The 19,970-nt window shown below is 37.1% G+C and overlaps 3 protein-coding genes across 5 annotated transcripts; 2 read left to right on the plus strand and 1 right to left on the minus strand.

Moving 5' to 3' along the window:
• The first annotated feature begins 1,605 nt into the window (after positions 1 to 1,605).
• Positions 1,606 to 11,674, plus strand: LOC114725450 (abnormal spindle-like microcephaly-associated protein homolog). 3 transcript variants are annotated; one of them, XM_028911964.1, is made up of 20 exons: positions 1,606 to 2,448; positions 2,979 to 3,447; positions 3,545 to 3,630; positions 3,844 to 3,957; positions 4,065 to 4,253; positions 4,374 to 4,439; positions 4,580 to 4,636; positions 5,172 to 5,294; positions 5,385 to 5,501; positions 5,761 to 5,865; positions 5,953 to 6,088; positions 6,700 to 6,822; positions 7,985 to 8,152; positions 8,239 to 8,849; positions 9,150 to 9,327; positions 9,450 to 9,688; positions 9,971 to 10,160; positions 10,526 to 10,751; positions 10,860 to 11,015; positions 11,267 to 11,674. In XM_028911964.1, exons 1-20 carry the CDS (start codon positions 1,744 to 1,746, stop codon positions 11,358 to 11,360), a joined length of 4,152 nt encoding a protein of 1,383 aa, XP_028767797.1. In that variant the 5' UTR covers positions 1,606 to 1,743; the 3' UTR covers positions 11,361 to 11,674. The 3 variants fall into 3 exon arrangements, with proteins under 3 accessions (XP_028767797.1, XP_028767796.1, XP_028767798.1); XM_028911963.1 differs by having other exon boundaries at positions 1,607 to 2,448; positions 5,761 to 5,868; XM_028911965.1 differs by having other exon boundaries at positions 1,607 to 2,448; positions 5,761 to 5,868; positions 7,985 to 8,134.
• A 593-nt stretch (positions 11,675 to 12,267) lies between these two features.
• LOC114725505 (15.4 kDa class V heat shock protein) lies at positions 12,268 to 13,111 on the minus strand. Its single transcript, XM_028912024.1, has 2 exons — positions 12,825 to 13,111; positions 12,268 to 12,703 (listed from the first exon to the last, which is right to left on the minus strand). Exons 1-2 carry the CDS (start codon positions 12,967 to 12,969, stop codon positions 12,435 to 12,437), a joined length of 414 nt encoding a protein of 137 aa, XP_028767857.1. The 5' UTR covers positions 12,970 to 13,111; the 3' UTR covers positions 12,268 to 12,434.
• A 2,740-nt stretch (positions 13,112 to 15,851) lies between these two features.
• LOC114725503 (polyadenylate-binding protein RBP45) lies at positions 15,852 to 19,801 on the plus strand. Its single transcript, XM_028912022.1, has 6 exons — positions 15,852 to 16,288; positions 16,688 to 17,153; positions 18,859 to 18,914; positions 18,988 to 19,118; positions 19,206 to 19,302; positions 19,386 to 19,801. The coding sequence occupies exons 1-6, from the start codon at positions 16,004 to 16,006 to the stop codon at positions 19,566 to 19,568; spliced, it is 1,218 nt and encodes a 405-aa protein (XP_028767855.1). The 5' UTR covers positions 15,852 to 16,003; the 3' UTR covers positions 19,569 to 19,801.
• The last annotated feature ends 169 nt before the right edge of the window (positions 19,802 to 19,970 follow it).

Below are 19,970 nucleotides of genomic sequence, written 5' to 3' on the forward strand. Positions count from 1 at the left end.
TATATATAATATGCCAAGGAGCTCCTAAACCAAAGCAAGTTCTTTTGTTCCAACCCCACTGAATCAGCAGAGTTCCACATATTCAGTATATAGCCATATTATAGTAAGGATACGTGTTAGAATCACAGCACACTTCATCTTCCAAATTAAGCTTCTCTCTCTGTCTGTCTGAAATCTACCTTCTTGGGCAATGTATAGAAGGAAGTCCACCAGGCTCAAATGCTTTTTATGCCAAAGCAAGCACTATATCTGAATTTAATTCAAACTACTCACTCATAGGGTTATGAGCTGACAAATTATCAATTAGATTTGACATTATCCTTATACTATATATGTTGGCAAAAAAAAAAAAGAAAGAAAGGGCAGAAATAGAAAATGATTACAGAAGGGTGATGAGTAACTTCTAGCAAGCACATCTTATGCTCATCGGAGTACAAGAAAAAAAGTTCAAACAGACAGTTTATAAAAAGCAACAACCAAGGAAGGTGAATCTAATGTGATGGAAATAAGAGAGAGAGTTGGTAATTTTGATCATTTTGCCATTCATGGTCCTTTTTAACTTGGGAGTGTTTGGATGGAAATCAAACTATGGTTTTAAAAGTGTTTTTATAGTTTACGAAATAAATATGTGGAGGAGTTTATCTCGTTTTACAAAAAAACACTTTTCAAAAGTGATTTTAAAAGTTGCCAAACACCCCCTTGATCTGGAAGGGTCGAAGCCTGATATAATTAACTTTCACTTCTGGATGGTTTGATACCAGAAAAGTGTGGCGTTATTCTCTTCATTCACGGATTAAAGAGCCAATTCCCATCTGTTTCCTTGTATCGGCTTGTGTTATCAACTTGCTCTACATTAATCCTTTTTTGAGCTTCAACTTGACCACAGTTTATGAATATGAATCGCAGCATATATAACCCCGTCTGATATCATAAAAGATTTGTCCTTTATAATTCTGATCTAAATATGGAAGAAATCTAAGTAAGCCAGTTCAGATAATACATAAATCGGTCAGTTGTTGGAACTTCAAAGACTAAACAAGTATACATTAATACGAGCTACATGAGATTTTTCTCACCTGGCCTGATTTTTTCAATTACTGTTAAAACAAATATTATTATTTGAATAATATAAGGTCCCGTTTGACATCACATTTGAAATTACTTATAAATATATTTTATATAAATTAAGACAAAATTTATCTTATATACTTACTTCATATTTTATAAATTATGATTAAAAAGCTATTTATAAATCATTTCAAGTAGACCATAATAAATCAAAATAATCGATATTATTAAAATTTTGATTTGAAAAAAAAAGGTGGTCAACTTCAATGGTCAAAAGATTAAAGACTCGATTAGAATCATGTTCCTAAGTATTAATGAGCACGTTTTATATAAATTGAAGTAAAATTTTTCTCATATAATTATCTTGTATTGCATAAATCATAATTAAAAAATTGCCTATAATACATTTCATCACAGGGACGTTTATTTTTCTTTGCAAAAGTGGGAAAAAAAAATGGGGGGAAAAGCCGCCAAGTCACGTGTCATCCACTGCTCAGGTCTCAGGCCCCCATCATATTGCGCGCTCTCCGTCACATTTCAAATTCAAAACCGAACTCTTCCGACTCCGGCAGTGCCGTTCTCTTCCAGTTTCCGACAACACTGCAAGAAACTCCATTCCCTCGAACACTTTCTCAGGAAAAGCCACTCAAATCCCAAACGTAATCGAGATAAAGGATGGACGGCGATGAACCTCCTTGTCCATCACCGCATGTTTCGTCATCTTCGATCTTCAAGGACATATCCAATTTCAAAACTCCGAAACGTCCCTCTTACAACCTCAACTTCCAATCCCCTTGTCAGAAGTTCTTCACTGCCTCCAAGCAAACGCCGCACTCGTCAGCGTTCCGTCGCCGGCCGTCTGTCGCTCCACCATCTTCAGCTCGAACAAAGAAGTCCGCCGCGGCAGCCAGGAAACTCAAGGCATTTGAACTTGAGCAGTCTCAATCCTCGAGAAAAGCTCAAATCAAGAAAGAACAGTCTCTTAAATCTTTAGCCAAGTCTATCACTGTTTGGCTTAATTTTTTGTTCGAAAACCCTGCTACGTGCGGATGTAACTTGTCCATCGGCGGTATTCGGATGGGGGATAAGCATTCTGAAGCGGAGGCTACGAAGGGCAAGAGGGATAGCGGTCCTGGGATTTCCATTGGGGTCGATAAAGCCTGGCGTACTCCGAAGAGGCAGAGGAAGATTTGGTCGCGGGCAGAGGACAATGTTGGTAATGAAAATACGCCCTTGGAGTTGCCAAATTCTATGTTTTCGCACTTGAGGGAATCTCTGGAGGATGTCTGCAGTTTCGATGATTTGAAGCAGCGAATGAGAATTTATCTGAACTTGGGAAGTTGTAAAGAAATTTTTGAAGTTATGAATCAAGTCACCAAGGTTTGTTTTGGTCCTCCATTGACTTGGCATGAATTTTTAGACAGAATAATCTTTTCTTCTTCTCTTTTCCTTTAATTACTGTGAATTTTCAGTGAATTAGGTCATCTGAATAACGGCTTTAATATTTTAGTTTTAAAAATATACATAGAAGCCATAACTCAGTCAGTTCTGGAGTTCTGGCACATTTTTATTTTATACTAAGTCATTCACTTTTGGATTTTAGAGGGCTTAGGATGTTGAGGGCCCCCACCCAGCGGGACAAGGCTTGTGGTTGTTGTAGGATATTGAGGGCATGTTAACTGTTATGGATAATGCATTAGCCATGTTGTTTGGCATAAGAGAGAGACCGAGCTAATAACTACTGCATAGTGCATGAAACACACTTCATAGTTGATCCGATTTGAATACCGTGCAGTTCACAATTGATTAGAAACGGATCTTAATTTGTAGAACACTTGTGCTTTTCACAGGACCTAATCGCTATGGGACTAATTGAATTTTGTTCCAAATTTTTATGATTTATTTGCCAGAATATCGATGAAGGCAGGTTAAAGTTGAAGCCACATTGCCCCATAGTGACAGATCTCGGATTGAAAAATAAAGCCACAAGAATTCTAATGTCTTATAATCCCATTTGGCTCCGGATTGGATTATATATAATTTTTGGTGGTGACTCCTTGGTGCCTAACGGGGATGATGATTCCGAACAAGAAATCACGTTTTTGAAAATGGTTATTGACAAGCAATTTTTTTCACATGCGGGTTTGGCAAAAGCATATGCTTATAACAAGATGGTTGACGGCCTATACAGGCCAGGGTACTATGAGAATTTGGGGAATGTGATTTTAAAGAGAATATTATTGATTGTGCTTACTCTGGATAGAATTAAATCTCAGAGCTGCCTTTCACTTAAGTATGGTATCGATGGATTGGATGGGGGTTCCCCTTTGTTGTTTAAAGCAGATTCTTGGATTAAATCAAGTGGTCAGGTCATCAGTGGTAAATCTTTGTCTATGTATCAGTCCTACTTCTACTTTTGTCAATGTTTTCAAAATAACTGCCATTTAACTTTTCTCTCCTCTCGGTTTCAAACTAGAATTCCTATCGTCAGAGGTAATGCACGGAGAAGGAAATCTTCTGGCTCATTTAGTAATAATAGGTTACAAAGTATCTCATCAACAGGTAAGTGGTTTATGACATATTCAATCAGAGCTCAATGGCTCATTTATGTGAGCTTATGCTTTCCTATGGGTAACTTTTGATGCCTTGATTTATTTTAAAATCTTTTTGATGGTAACGTTTATTTTAACTTCCATTACGTTGGTGATGAGGAGGAATTGCATCAGGATAGCTTATGGAAAGGAGTTACTATCCGGCTTCTTTGTAATTTTGCAGGGGCCACTGGTCGAGTATGATTTCAAGGTCAGAGATTTATTTGTAGATCTCCAAGATGGATTAAAGCTCTGTAGAGCTATACAGCTTTTGCAGCATGATTCTTCCATCCTCACGGTTGGTTATATGTGTGTGGAAATAATATTAGCATGTTTGGTACTTTAAGTGCTATGTGTTTCGATATTGCAACTGATTATGAATTTGATGCGTCACTATGTGGACAGAAAATCGTAGTTCCCTCAGACACTTATAAGAAGAACTTGGCCAACTGTGGCCTTGCGCTACAATACCTTAAGAAAGCTGGTGTTTTGCTACACGATGAGGATAACATGATGATTGAAGCAGAGGACGTTGCCAATGGAGACAAAGAACTTGTTCTCTCGTTGCTGTGGAATATCTTTGTTCATTTGCAGGTGACACACCTTTTTTAAATTTATAATATTGCTGCAACCTTGTTGATTTAGGATCTGGTTATTATTAGATTTTGTGCTGGATAGCAATCTAACTAACGTCCCATGTCAATGTATTTGCAGCTACCTCTTCTGGTTGATAAATCATGTTTACTAGAGGAAATTGGTAAAATTCGAGGACTTGGTGTGGTACGTCCCATTTTAAATTAGTTTCCTGCTTTAATTTATAAGTGAATAAATGCATTGATTCTAATATTTTCTTAAGAAAAAACGTCTATGATACTTAAGCCTTAACTTCTTTTTTCTTTTTTTTTTTGGGCATATTACAGAATGCCATTAACAATGCAAATTCAAGTTCATTGGAATTGCTTTTGAATTGGATTCAGGTACTACGTCAATGATACTTTCACATTTGGTTCAGAAAATTTCCTGCGGAATTAAGAATGTTGAGCAATCCGTAATGCTTTGTTTACTTTTAGTACTCTTTTGCATTTCATACCAATTACCATCTTCGTGTAATATTTTCCGTTGTCTTGCAAGAAACTTGTAAGTTATATTCGTTACATAAAAGTTACTATCCAAAGCTGGCTTGAAAAGGTTGATGCGCTGCATGGCCGTAAGATTTTCAAACATAATGTTTGTCTTGTATTTGTTTAACTGCTTGTATTGATTCACAGTTTCAGAGTATTTATCTCTTGTAAATTTGTTAGATTTACCGTACTTAGATGCATACAATTTGCGGAGTTGTACCTTGCAGCGTCATTTCATTACAGTGTATTCCCTGCTGTTACTGCCAGGCTAAGCACTACTCGTAATTTCCTTTCTTCGCTCGAGCTTTGGCCGATGCGTTTCATGGAGGCATATGTTGAAAATATATTTCCTTATATTGTTTATATGATCATGTTGCTTTCTCTATTCCAGGCAGTTTGTGCAAATTATGATTGTGGGGTTGACAATTTTGATTCATTAGTTGATGGAAAAGCTATCTGGTGCTTACTTGATTATTATTTCCAGAAAGAATTTCATAGTTCCTGTTTAATGAAGGTAGTGAATCTTATTCTTCTTGAGATTCGTGCCGAAACGTCATTATTTAAAACCAGTAGCTTTAGTTTTTTTCCCCTTTTTCCCCCACAGGAAGTCGATCCAAAGAGTGGCAAGGAATCAATAATGTCTGTCAACGATTATTCAGATGCAGTGTACAATTTTATATTATCACAGAGGTTGACAACATTATTAGGAAATTTTCCGGAGGTAAATATCCTGAGTGGTGAAAATGTCTCTTCTGGAGAGTTCGACTATTTTCTTGGCAGCGTCCGAGGGTCGCAAGAATTTAACAGATCACTTATTTTTGTGTAGTGGCGAAAACAACACTAAAATTCTGAAATAACTAAAGTTGAAAAGAGATCTCTTTTTGTGGAAGCCAAGAAGTGACTTCAATACAAAATTACAAATATCTCATTTTATTACATATTACATTGGTAACAGTAACGCTTGGCATGTTATTCTGCAGGTACTTCAAATAAGCGACCTACTCGAATATAACGGCGCTTCCAGTGATCGAAGTGTAGTGATATTGTTGGTTTTCCTTGCAAGGCAATTATTTGTCAAGAAAAATGTGGTAAAATGAACTTGGATGGCATTCACATACTGCTATTGTCATACTAGGGAAATGGCGTAAAAACATCTCTCTCTTTCTTTCTAGGATCAATTAAATTTCCATAAGCTCCTTGGTTGTGATTGCCAAAGTCTGTACCGGAAACATTTGAGGATGGAGCAGTGTCTTTCTAATACTGGAGCAGCACACAAGCCGGACGCTTCTGATGTGCATGACAACGAAGGTTTCACTGTTGACTCGCTAGTGGTTCAGAGTTTGGTCATTTATGCAAGTCGTTTAATAATTAATTATACATTAATGAATTTGATTTTCATACATGCAGTAAATTTGCATTGCTTTGGCTGACATCTTATTAACAACCGAGTCACCATTCACAAACTTAGTACCACTTTCTACACTCGTCTCACGGCCGTTTGTTTCTCTTTATAAGTTGGAATCATGTGCTTTAGTGTTAAGAGAAGTGAGAAGATTTTATACCAGTGAAAAATGAAAGCAGGTCCGTGAACCCTAAATGGGTGATATCTTGAAAACATATTGTACTTGTCTACGGGTTTGCGTAGGATTCAAAGGTAGCCCATAGTGTGGTTCTTTCATGGTAACTGGATTTGCAGTTGGGTAAACGGCATTGTGATGTCTCATTTTTTATCAGTAGTTTGATGGAAAAATGTCAATTCTGAGCATATTAGGCCAGAAATGAGCATTATCTTAAAATTTTTAACGAGAACGTTATGATGTTATTGATGAAAATGATATTAACTTCATAATTTCCTTCTTTTCATACACACACACACACAAATTTATCCTTGATTGATGCCCGCTCATCTATTAAGATAGATGCTGCAAAAAAATTCAAGGCCATCCAGGCTTGGTGGCAACTCATGGCTGAAAGAAATCAGAAATCTTATATGAAACCGGCTGCGTGTAGACCCATTGAAAGCAGCGCCAACGTCAGAAAAGGTAACTCATGCGATTTGCTCAGTCTTTTTTCTTGTTCTGCAGCGCTACATGCATCTCCTTTCCCTTGAAGGAATTGCATATCTTGCTTTCTTAGCAAATGGATCAGCTTCCCTTTTCTCCCCTTAAAATTACTCATACGTAGTTAGAGAAGCAAGACTTAAGCCTGTTTTGATGAGGTAAAAGTTAGATTGGATAATATGATTTGTGTTTGGATTGATTTTTGTAAATAAGTCAGTTTACAAAAATGGAGTTATTTGGATTATTATTGAAAAAGTAAGTTTAGTTATAAAATAACAAAAAAAAAACATAAATTTTATTAAATAATATATATTTTATTCTCTCTCATATGTTATACTCTCATTTACATTTCCTCATATATTTTCTTTTATCCTTTATTTTATTTGTTATAAAGATATATTTGAAATCAAAAGCATTCTCTCTAATCTATAATATAAATCACTTCTAGAAGAATGACTTGGTCCAAAATATAAGTCATTTAACGAATTAGTTAAAATGACTTATATTATGAACAGGAGGGAATGCATTTATAGCTTATTTATTACTTTCAATTAATTTTAATTAATTTTTTTGTTATCTGCAAATTAATTATTTAAAGCTTACAGTGAAGAGAGTAGTAAATTTCTTAAAAGTGGGACTCAGCATTTTTTTAACTTTCTCTGTCTAATTTTCAAAAGCCGAAAGCTATAAGTACCAAATTTTTACTTTTGACTTACAGTGGCTTTTTATACAAAAGTTAAATTGCCAAATCATTAATGCAAACACCACAAATTTTATCCACCGCATATTTGCTCATTCAACCGCAAATGGAGGCATACAAACACTTTCACAAACACAGCCTTAGTCCATCACCCATCAATTTCTAACTGGCAACAATTACAATAGATAAGGTAGCCTATTGGCAAGGCTAATGAGCATCTATGTTTTCTCTATTGGCTCACTAATTATTGAACTTGATAATTTTACGTTGACAAAATATTATTCGTATCACTTGGTCCTTCTCCAACTTCAGCAGCTGTGATTGTATATGATAGTTTTTGCCACATATTGTAGCTCATTATTACATTGTAAGTAATATAATGCTTGTAGAACTAGTGCTGACGATACGTCTTCCATATCGATAATTGTTGTGTAATGATTCCAGAAACCGCTGCAATAACAATACAATCACGTTTCAGAAGATTGGTTGCTCGTCGCACGTTTCTTAAAATGCATAATGCTGTCTCTCTTTTGCAAACTGTTTTCCGAGCTTGGCTAGAAGTGAGGCAGGAGTCATCGTTCTCCTTCGTCCAAGGTCAAAATTTTTCATGTGGTATGCTGCGAATTAGCTGTCTCTTGAACATTTGTGAGTAATTTCGTCAAGTACTCATGGCATGTTTTGCTTGTTCATTTGAACAGCGATACACAAGAGACCAGAAACACATAGGAGAGATGCCATGTTTTTCGTTCAAAGGCACTCTTTCTTGAAGCTAAAGAGGTCCGCATTGCTTATCCAGCAAGCAGTGCGGAGTTGGCTCTCTTGGAGGCATCAGCAGGAATGCAGTATACTTCCTCAATTGACGGCTTCAGATCCAGTGGCTGCTGCCACTACTGTTCAGAAATTTGTTCGTGGTTGGATGGCACGATCTAGATATAATCACATGCTTGAGCAGCAAGAGAAAGCTTCGTATTTGTACTCACAAAAGGTTATGTTTGAACTTCAAACGAAAGCGGCCATCAGGATTCAGCTTGCTTGGAAGAGGTATATGTGCTGCAAGTTTACTCAGAGGCACTTCTGTGCGACAATAATTCAAAGCAGCTTTCGTAGGTGGCGGTTAAGAAGAATATATTTGAATCAGATTCAAGCTGTTCTGAAAATCCAATGTTATTTTCGAATGTCTGCTAGTGTAAAGACTTTTCAACACTTCAAAATGGCATTTAAGGCAGCCATTGTCATTCAATCGTTCACACGTGCATGGATTGCACGGAAGGAAGCTTATGCACGTAGAAGTCGCATCGTTTCAATTCAAGTAAGACCCGACAATCGTTCTATTGCTAAAATTTACTTTTCTTTTTTGCTTGACCTTCCACTACACGGAAAAGAAAATGATGGGTTATTGACTTATTCCCTTACTAAGGCAGATTATATACTGACCAATGGGTTCAAGTAGAACTGCTATTTACATCGTAATTGGTTTGTAATGGCTCAGTGAAACTTTTAGTTTGCTTTGCCCTCATTCATGTCTCTAATCCAAATCAATCGACGAAGTTTGTTCTTATATTTTGAAGTTTTATTCTAGATTTTTATGGTGTGCTTTGAATGAATCCAGAGGCATTGCCGCGCTTGGCTGGCGAGAAGGGACTTCATGTGCCAAAGAGGCGCTGCAATGAAGATCCAGACCGTCATTCTTAGTCTGAAGTACCAGAAGGCTCTCAATTGTCGGAAAGATGCAGTGCTGCAGATTCAGCGTTTTATTAGGGGGCATTTATCACGAAATAGACTCTTGGGTAATCCATAGGCGTTTCTGCGTATACCCTTCTAAATCTTCTCTTTAGCTATCATTTGCACGATTTTAATTGTGCATTAACATTTTCTTACTATATGATTCCGGCATGTTGTCGTAATGCAGGGGGTGCATCTCGTCAACGCGCAATGGTTCCAAGTGGTTGCATTTTAAGATCAGCTGGTTACTCTAGTTTTCAACTGGAACTATATCTGTGTTCTGTTCTGAAATTGCAGCGGTGGTGGAGGGGTGTCTTGCTACACAAGTTAAGAACAAAGTCTGTAGTTATAATCCAATCGTGTACTCGGGGGTGGATTGCTAGGCGAATGGCAACTGTTCGCAGACACCATGTTATTGTCATTCAAGTACGGTAATCTGATCGCCTTCATTAACTATGCCGGATTTCTATTATAAGTTGATTGATGCAACCATGCACCTGCTCTTGGTATTTCGAGTTAGCTTCATAATTCATTTTGAAATACTTGAGATGACATTTATGGGGAAGCCCCTATAATCCATGATTGGATTGTACTTATCCCAAAATAAGGGACTGATATTGTGATGGTGCAGGTGATGACGCTTGTAAACATTGTCCTATTTTCATCAATATCTAGTTTATTCTTTTTAATAACTTCTATATTTTCTAGTCCCACTGGAAAGGTTACCTTGCTCGGAAGGAGTCAAGAGAGCAGCTGCGAGACTTGCGCTTGAGGGTAAAGAAGTCTGCCAGAAATGTGGACGATAGCAAGCGTCTCATAAACAGACTTCTCCTGGCGCTTTCAGAGCTGCTTCATATGAAGAGTGTCAGTGGCATCCTTCATACTTGTGCAACGTTGGGTAAGAATAACAATATTTAATTTGTTTTTATTAGATCAAGCTCTTTATAGAAGCATGAGATGTTCAGATCAGTTTTGGAGTATCTTGCCTCTTGTAACCAAATAACCTAAACTTTTTCCTGGATTTTGTCTTTGAACTACAAATATTAAAATAGCAGTGGTCTTTTACAAACACGACGTTAAGTTGCTCCAAGTATGTTGTCTGATTCCCATTGGCATACTATGTGCAAAGTTGCCGTTTAGAATTTAGAGGCAAGCTTTATTACTGTCTTTCTATCGTATGAGATTGTTTAACTAAACATTACAGACAATCTGGCATAATTAAGAAGTTATCTCTACCTTATATTATTTCAATCTTCGTCGCAGACATGGCTACGGAACATTCCCAGAAATGTTGTGAAGAACTTGTCGCCGCAGGGGCTATTGACAAGTTGCTGACGCTTATTCGCTCAGTAAGCCGAAGTATACCTGATCAGGAGGTTCTTAAGCATGCTCTGTCAACTCTCCGAAATCTAGCCCGCTACCCTCACCTACTTGAATTGCTGATCCAAAGCAACGGTTCCATGCAGACAATCCTCTGGGAATTACTGAGGTATGTGTCACACTCTAGTAGGGGCTAACGTTAAAAGTTGACAAGAGCATTGTTGTCTTGCTAGTTGTTCCATACAATTTAAGTTTTAACCTTTTAAATTCTCCCCAGGAATAAGGAGGACAGTTACTTTATTGCTTCGGAACTTTTGATGAAGATATCTTCAACTCCTAAAGGTGTTGAATCGTTACGCAAGTTACCTGCTCTTGTAAAACGACTGCATGCTCTTGTTGAGGAGCTTACACGGAAGGGAATCTACGAGAAAAGGTCAGAACTGGGCTACAGTCTACAGGAAAAAGCAAAATTTACAGTGAGATTTTTCAGTAGAAGTACAGCATAAACTACAAAGAACCTTTTTAAAAATAATTCATAATAATTGGTGTTACGTTTTTTGTTTGAAAAAAACTGAAATTTGTTAAAAACAAACCCTCTGGCTCTTCAAAAGTTAGATGAGATAGAACTAACAGGGAACTTGGATTATACTCCTGATCTGATCTGATCTATCTGCTTAACTGCAGAAATGGCAGAGCTCCTAGTGCAGTAATAAGAGAGAATAGAGAGAGGAGATTGAAGGAGGCTGCTGGGATTCTCAAACTGATAACAAATGCCTAAAGTGTAGTTATGATGCCCAAATAGAGTGTGCAAAGGTTGGATATTTCCAAGGAAACAAACCTTCGTCTTACTCTGATTTATTCGTTGCACATCTCGTGGGTTCAATGATTGGGGTATCCAGCTGATTTCCTGATCAGAAACATTGTTACTCGTTTGTTAACTGACACAATTCTTGAATATTCAACTAAAAAAGAAATGTTATATATATGTGTGTGTGATTGTGTTGTAGTCGCAACTATTCTCTGGACCCACCCCCCCATTTCTTGTTGACATATTGATATTAAGGCGAATTTAAGCTTCATAATTTCTTGTTTTGATTTGTTTAGGATGTTTAGATGGAAACTAAAGAAAAATGTTGTAAAAACGTTACAAATTCCCTATCTTCAAGTCCTATTAAGTTGCTGCCTTTTGTTGTAAATCGGAGAAAAGAAAGTGGTGCCTCTTAACTGAAAGACTACCATTCTTCGATCTTCGTCGTCAAGCCATCAGATGGGAAAAGTCTCATCGTATTAGATCAACCGAAAAATCTTGTGATTCTCGGGCAAAGTCAATGTCGTCACGCAACTGGCACATGATAATATTTTATATCCTTTGTGTCATAATTAATATTTGGAGGCTGCCTCCCTTTTTTCCTTTTTTGGCCAGCGGAGGCTTCTTCCTTTCCACACACACAAAGCAAAAGTATTAACTACCGGGATCGCCGGCCAAAATATCTGCATCTACGTGGAAGGTCTTTTACTTTGGCGTGAAGGTTATGTTTGGAAATCAGATTTCTTATCCATTCTTATTTTTCTGACGGCTTGAAAAAGAAAGTGATCACTGATTGGCAAAGAACTACCAATGGATGTTATAGGTTTTCTTCCATTTTCCCTCACCCAGTTATCAAAAATTATTAAAAAAAAAAAACTAAGAAAGCTTCGAATTTGAAATAATCAGATAAGCCAATAAAACGAGGACTTAAACTAAATGTCACTTCTGTAAATAACAGTGAGCAGATAAAATATCCAAATTCAGAGGCTGCTGATTTTCCCCAGAAATATATGAACAAAGAAGAAGCAAAGTATTGGGAATTCATCAAGCAGCCCTAGCAAGAACTTCCATTGTCTCAGGCACAGCAGAAGGGTCAATAAAGAAGCCTCTCCTCAAAGATCTGGGAACCGTAACGGTCAAGACTCCATTTTCATATCCTGCAGAGATGGCTTCGAGGTCAACCCTAGCTGGAAGCCTGAACTTCCTCATGAACTTCCTCGCAGGAGCCTCTGTGGATTCCTCTGCTTCTTCAGTTCTGATTATGAGGTACCTCGAATCTTCAACCTCCACTCTCAGTTCTTCTTTCCTCACACCTAACACACGCAAAATAACCAAACAAATTAATGCGAGGAGCCAAACACAGGAAAAAAAAAATTGTGAAAAAGGGTGAAGGAAGACATTTGTGTGTGTGTGTGTATATATGTATATGTGTACCAGGGATGTCAGCAGAGAAAATGTGAGATTCTGGCGTTTGGGTCCAGTGAACATAGTTTGGAGGGATGAGGTTGTGTGGAAGGAGGAGGTGAGGAGGGAAAAGGTATTGCCAGGGAAGAGGATGGAGAGGGGATGGCAGCTCCATGGAAGAAGGGTTCTGAATTCTGATATTGGTATTGTGTGTTTGGCTGCTAGATATGATATTTGGATGGATGTCAGAAAAGGTAAGGCGGTTGGCTTTGCCTTTTGTTAGGGTGGGTTGCCAAGTTGGGGGCGTTATGGCCTCTATTCTTTTTTTTCTGCCGGGAGGTTGTGGCCTCAATTTGAACCACAAGTTGGCAAGTTGCCAGCATAGGTATATAGTAAGTAAATAAATTTGGTAGATGCAGGGTTTACTTATACTACTGGAGGACGTTTAGTATGAGAAAAATGGAAGAGAGGGGGGTTAGATAACATTTTAATGACTTCTGTTTAAAAAATTAAACAAATAAAATTAAAATTTTTCAATTTATTTTTTTATTTTTTTATCTTGTATCTTTTTTTTATTTAAAATTTTATAACTCTGCTTTTTTAATTTTTTAAATCGAGCTTATTAATTTTTTTTCTCTGTTTCTCTCCAATTCCCTCGTACCAAATATAGGGTTAGTAAATCCATAGCCTTGTGTTTTCTCAAATTCATAGCATGATGAAATTTCCTTTGGAACTATAAGTTTAGCATTTCAACATCGGATTTGAATATGAAATTTCATTCAAATGTGAGGTGTGCAATTTTTTGTTGAGAGAACTAGCCGTTCTCACTCGCTAATTAGTTATTTTGCCCCTCTCATTTGTACCAAAAAAAAAATAATTTTTAAATGTTATTATACATAATGAATAATTTGGAGGTTATTAGGTATTTTTAAAAATTTGGTGCTATTATAACTTTTTTTGCTAATTTGAGAAAAAAAAGAAAAATTTACTATCTAGTCTGTTTGCATATAAATCTTAGAAGGCCTTCGGTTCATATGAGGCGGGTGAACTGAATTACTGTTTAGTTTTAAAAAATGATACCCATGTAAACTTTAATATAAGATTTAGTTAATTAATTTAAATAGATTAAAAATATTAGTTAAATTAGTTAACATGGTATTTTTTTCTCTAAAACATTCTAAATATCTTTCTTCTATCTTCTACTTGATTATTATTAGGAAAATATTAATAGAATTAATTTAAAAATAAATTAATAAATATATGAAATAAGTCCTATATATAGGACTAATATAACTTTCTAATTAGTTCTTGCATAGTAAGAGTACCATATGATGGTGTGAAAAGAAGAATTGACTGTGGACACGATTTCAGTCTCAAAGCTAAAGATCAGGATTGAAATAAGACTACAACATGATGTTTATTCTCTTTTAAAGTCAAACAGAAGTGTCATCTCATTGATGCGTAAATAAATGATACGCAACGGCCAGATCAAAATCATGAGACCGCCAATTGATCGAACAGACGCAGAATAATATCCACCGTTGATTTTGGCACCAATGCAGGGCACGTGGCCGTGTTCGGTCTGGAATCATGTCCAACGCGAATCTACCACCGAAGCCTACAATCCCAATTTTACCACCGGAAATAAATAATATTAAAAATTATTTTTATTCATCTTCAATGAATCGTTTCAGATCTGCATCTAACTGATAAGTCTGAGAAGACAGAGTTATATATACTTATGTATATAGATCACACAGGAGAATGATAGTCAAGCTCTAAAAGAGTGAATTAATAAAGTCAAGTCTTACGGTTTATTTTATAATTTAATTTAATCGCATAAAACTTTTTTTATGAGGGAAGGACACAGGTTTGATTACACTGATGATACTGGGCTGTTAGTAATTGTCTCTTTAAACATGATATGTTGGGTTCGAACCAAACCATGTGTATGAAAAAGATTTTGTTGGGAGAGACAAAACCCATTTCAGTGATCTTTATGTTTTGAGAGGATTAGTCTCTAACTATCAGTTAGGAGATACCACCTGGTTTCTACTAAAAATAAAAAAAAAAAAGTAAAATCGAAGTCTCAAAAACATATTAAAGTTTTAAATTGTTTCAATTAATATCTGCATCTTATTTTTATTTTCCTCACAAATAACTATTATTAATTCATTCTTTCGAAAATTAAATTCATCCAATCATTAGGATGCTTGTAGTTGTTTCTAATATAAACGAGTTATGTATCCACAACTGTATTTTCTTACTTGAAAGGACTTTTTATCGTGATGTTTTTTAATTCTTTTAGCCAACTCTGGGCCCATAAACATAGACGATGAAGTATAAATATGTTGTTTTTCCGTTAAAAAAAGGTAATTTTTTTGGCCAGAAAAAGAAGGTAAATTCTACAACTTGCTGCAGTTTGGGCGAAATACCATCATCTTACAAAATATCTTCACCTTACTATAAGATAATCGCTTCCCCCCCCCCCCTTCATTTTAAACAACAGTTAAAGAATATTAAGTATATTTTAAAATAATTTCTAATTATATATTTTACCAGAAATTTTAAATCTATATCTATGTCTACTACTATATCCGTGTTTTATTTATAATTTATCACAGAATGACATTTTAATTATTTATATATATACTCCTCCGGTCCTTATTATAAGACCCAATTTGACTTTTTATTTGGTCCTAATTATAAGACCCAATCCATTTTGTCTCTTATATTTATGCATTTTTTTCCAAGATAATCCTTCTAATAATGATAGTTTTAGCCAATATACTTAATTAGCAAGGATATTTTAGGAATGACAACACTTATTTATTATAAATAACCAACTTAACTTACTTCCTTAATCTCTTCAAATAAGTCAATTGGGTCTTATAATTAGGACCGGAGGAGTATATATATATCTCGTCTCCCTTTTAATTATTTTATTTTATTAATTATGGTTAAATTATTGATATTTTATCTTTTACATATCAACTCTCAACCCTATATATAAAGAGAAGGAAAGGGGCGGAGCTAGTTGGTTCCATTCGGCCCCTTCGGTTACGTCTGCCGATTCCCAACCTTGGGAGCCTTTACGTTTTAGGGTTACCTTTGGGGGTTGAGCCCCTGTCCATAAAAAGACGCTTCTGCAGTCTCTGTTTTGCCCTAATTCCTTTCCTTCTTCTATCTTCACCTTCTCTGAAGTCAAGATGATGCAGCCTGGTCCTGGCATGGCTCCCCCAACCATGGGCCAACAGCCTCCTCAGCAATACCCGCAGCAGCAACATCCCTACATGATGATGCCACCGCAGGCTCAGGCGCCACCGATGTGGGCACCCTCTGTTCAACCACCGCCACAGTCGGTCGTTCCACCGCCGACGACTCAAGCCGTCCAACCCGCAAGCGCGGATGAGGTCCGTACTCTTTGGATCGGTGATTTGCAGTTCTGGATGGACGAGAGCTATCTGTACTCTTGTTTTGCTCACACTGGCGAGGTAAAATCCTTTCCTCCTTCTCTTTTGTTTCTTTTTTTTTTTTTGTTTCTCTATTAAAGTTGCCGCGAAATTGGTCGTCGCTTTTCGGTAGAGTATGATATCATTGATGCGTAGCGGAGGTAAGGATTCTCCGCCTTTTTATCAGGTAGGCTTCTTATAGTTTTCCAGCGCCTGCCGTGCGGGTTTAGCTGCAAGATTACGGTTTTCCCTTGTTTAGATCCTGGCTTTTTCTGCTGCTAGATGAGAGACGAACCTCCTAGGAATTTTTTTAGTACCCGCTGTTTAACTTGATGTTAAATAACAAATTAATTTTGGGCGAATAATTATTTATCCCTGCAATGTGTGGAAACGTGGCGGCCTTTTTTTAAAAATTGCTGATCGAAGAGAATTTCCCTGCAGGTAGGCTCGGTGAAAGTTATTAGAAACAAGCAAACTAATCAATCTGAAGGTTATGGGTTTATTGAGTTTTTCACACGCGCGGCGGCTGAGAAAGTGCTGCAATCATATAATGGAACCATTATGCCGAATGGTGGGCAAACCTTTAGATTGAACTGGGCATCTTTTAGCTCGGGTGAGAAGCGGCACGATGATACTCCAGATTACACAATATTCGTTGGAGATTTAGCTGCAGATGTTACAGATTACATGCTGCAGGAGACGTTTCGGGCTAGGTATCTCTCAGTTAAAGGTGCAAAAGTTGTGATAGACAGACTCACTGGGAGGACAAAGGGTTATGGTTTCGTTAGGTTTGGAGATGAAAATGAACAAATGCGAGCTATGACTGAGATGCAAGGTGTATTATGTTCAACGAGACCCATGCGGATTGGACCAGCCACTAACAAAAACCCTGGCACTCAGCCTAAAGGTGCGTCTCTTTCAAAATTGTCTTCTGTGTGGCCTTTTCTTTTGCCAATTTCTGTACCATATATGCTCTTGTATAGAATGTTAAATTGGGTTTCTTTTGATGTTAATAGTTGTAGACTCTTCTTCATGCAGTTATTTGACATTACGTGGGTTTGATTAAGGTTTTACAGTTTTAATTCTCCTGTCATGTACGGGCTAAGTTATGGTCCATTTCAGTTTCGCTCTTGAAGATATGCAGTCCACAATCATTTCTTCCTGTAATTTCGTTTAAAAATTTGGGCCAAGTAAATGATCTTTAATTATAAACTATAAAATCTTATAAAACTCCTATTGTCTCAAAGCAGGGTGTCGAGAGGCTCTGTCATCTCGGAGCCTGGAACTGATTTCATCAGCTGAAATGGTTACCATTTTAGTGCATGGCCTTGTGTAGGTCAGTTCCCGTTTATGTCTTGCCCATTATTTTTGGTCTCATTTTCTTCCCGTCTGCAATTTTCGAGTTATTCTTTTTAGCACATTTAACTCGTTGGTTCTAGCCAATTACAGTGCACGGCTACTCTGGATAGTTTTTTTCTTTCAGTCCGCCACTTTATCTTTGTTCCTTTAATTTCATTCCTAATAGTTTGCCAGAAGGACTACATCATTAAGTTTCTTTGGATACTTTTTTTCTTTCAGTCTGCCACTTTATCTTTGTTCCTTTAATTTCATTCCTAATAGCTTGCCAGAAGGACTACGTCATTAAGTTTCTTTTGCAGCAGTCCCCTGTTGTACGCTGTGTACCTTTTCCCCCCCCATTTGCTCATCTTTTTCATTCAAGTTACATTGATTTCAGCTTCCGGTCCTCAGTCCATGAGAAAATAACTTATTTGTTTAGTGCTATTGCAGACGGAGTGGAATTGCTCCAAATATCTTGCAGAGTGGCTATTGATTCTTTTATTAAGCGATTTTATATTTTTCTTTATTTTTAGGTTCCGTTGCCATTCTGCCCTTACAATTTGTAGCACAGCAGCGTGCAATTTAAGCTTGCTTATATTGCTGTTTACTATTTCCACTCGTCAATTTCTTGTCTGCGCAAACATTTCACGGCTGTCTTCTCGCCAATCTATATGAGCCAATTTAATCTGTTTTTATCTCTGTCTACTGTGGAAAGTCTGAGAGATGTGAAGGCAAGGTCAATCAATGATTTGTAGTGGCGTTGTGTTGTATAAACTGAATTATGTTTCTCCCATTCCCTTATTCATGTCTTAATGTTTGATTTGGGAGGTGACTTTTCCTCACGGCATATTTATCCCCAATAATTCAAATTCTAATAGCGCCAAAGATCTTGCCTTGCTGTCTTTATACCAGATATACCTATTGAGATTACTCTTTTCGAGTTAATTTGGATAATTATTTTATGGTTTGATTAGTTAATGGCTAATATTCTATGCTTATTTAATGCTGATTAACTATTTTTGGTTTCCTATGAATTGTGGCGTATATGGAGCTGATTATTTTGTTTGTTTCTTCTCAATTGCTCTGCATGCACGCTGAGGATTGTGTTTCTTTAGGAATTATTTGTTATTATTATGACTTGTAAGTTTGCATGGTATTTATTGTGACTAGATGTATTCATCAATTTTCTTTGATCATGGTGTTTCTCAATGTCTGCTTCCTTCCCCCGTTTATGCAATTCATCTTTTTACTTTATGTCTGCTCTTATCATGCAGCTTCATATCAGAATCCTCCAGTGGCACAGAACGAGAATGATCCAAATAATACAACTGTGCGTACTACTTTGCAATATGGAATTTTTACTTTCTTCCCTGCATCCTTGTGACCTAATTTTTGAACTGCAGATTTTTGTTGGGAATTTGGATCCTAATGTAACGGATGATCATCTTAGGCAAGTTTTTGGCCAATATGGCGAGTTAGTACATGTTAAGATTCCCGCAGGCAAACGATGTGGGTTTGTTCAGTTTGCTGACAGGTGGAAATTTGCTTCTGAAAGTTGTCTAGCAACGTTGATTCCATGTATATAGCCTTACCATCTCTGTCTTGAATTTTCATGCATCAGGAGCTGTGCAGAAGAGGCACTGAGGACATTAAATGGAACAGTATTGGGTGGGCAGAATGTTCGTCTCTCTTGGGGCCGGAGTCCTTCAAACAAACCGGTAACAAAATTTCTTCTTTCATTATTCCGCAGTGTCTTAAGCATAAATGCCTGTCTGATTCTGACCAATGCATAAATCTTCAGACTCAGCCAGATCCAAACCAGTGGAATGGTGCTGCTGGTGGGTATTACGGATATGCTCAGGGGTACGAGAACTATGGATATGCTCCTGCTACCGCACAGGATCCTAACATGTATGGAAGCTATCCTGCAGGGTACACCAATTACCAACCACCACAGCAACAGCAGCAGCTAGGATATAGTTGAGATTTGAGAACACCCCCTCCCCTGTTCTCTCTTTGTAATCTTGAGGAGTTGGTTACTGCTGTTGCCCCAAAACTTTTCGTGTCTCGGTGTAAAACCGACTTATCTTTCCCTTCTTTCCTTTGTTATCAGAATTAATATGCCATCTCCAGTTGTATCCATCAAAAATTATTTGCCAACCTGCGGATGTTCTAATAATGATTTTGCGCATAACAAAGCAGCATGTTAGACTGGAAGCCCGGCTTTTAGATGCCTAACAAACTCTGCTTCTGAATGTTGGTTTTCCAATGATAGTTTATTCGACGCGTGGACATGCCTCCTGCGCTAGATGAGTGTACGGAATTGGGGTGGAAAAGAATTGCTTTCTGTCGTTGACCTCTGAGGTGATAGGGATGCTTTGGGAAT

This window comes from Neltuma alba, unplaced genomic scaffold, assembly GCF_004799145.2.
Source record: "Neltuma alba isolate B1F8T4 unplaced genomic scaffold, ASM479914v2 tig00012254_pilon, whole genome shotgun sequence".
Classification (NCBI taxonomy): Eukaryota; Viridiplantae; Streptophyta; class Magnoliopsida; order Fabales; family Fabaceae; genus Neltuma; species Neltuma alba.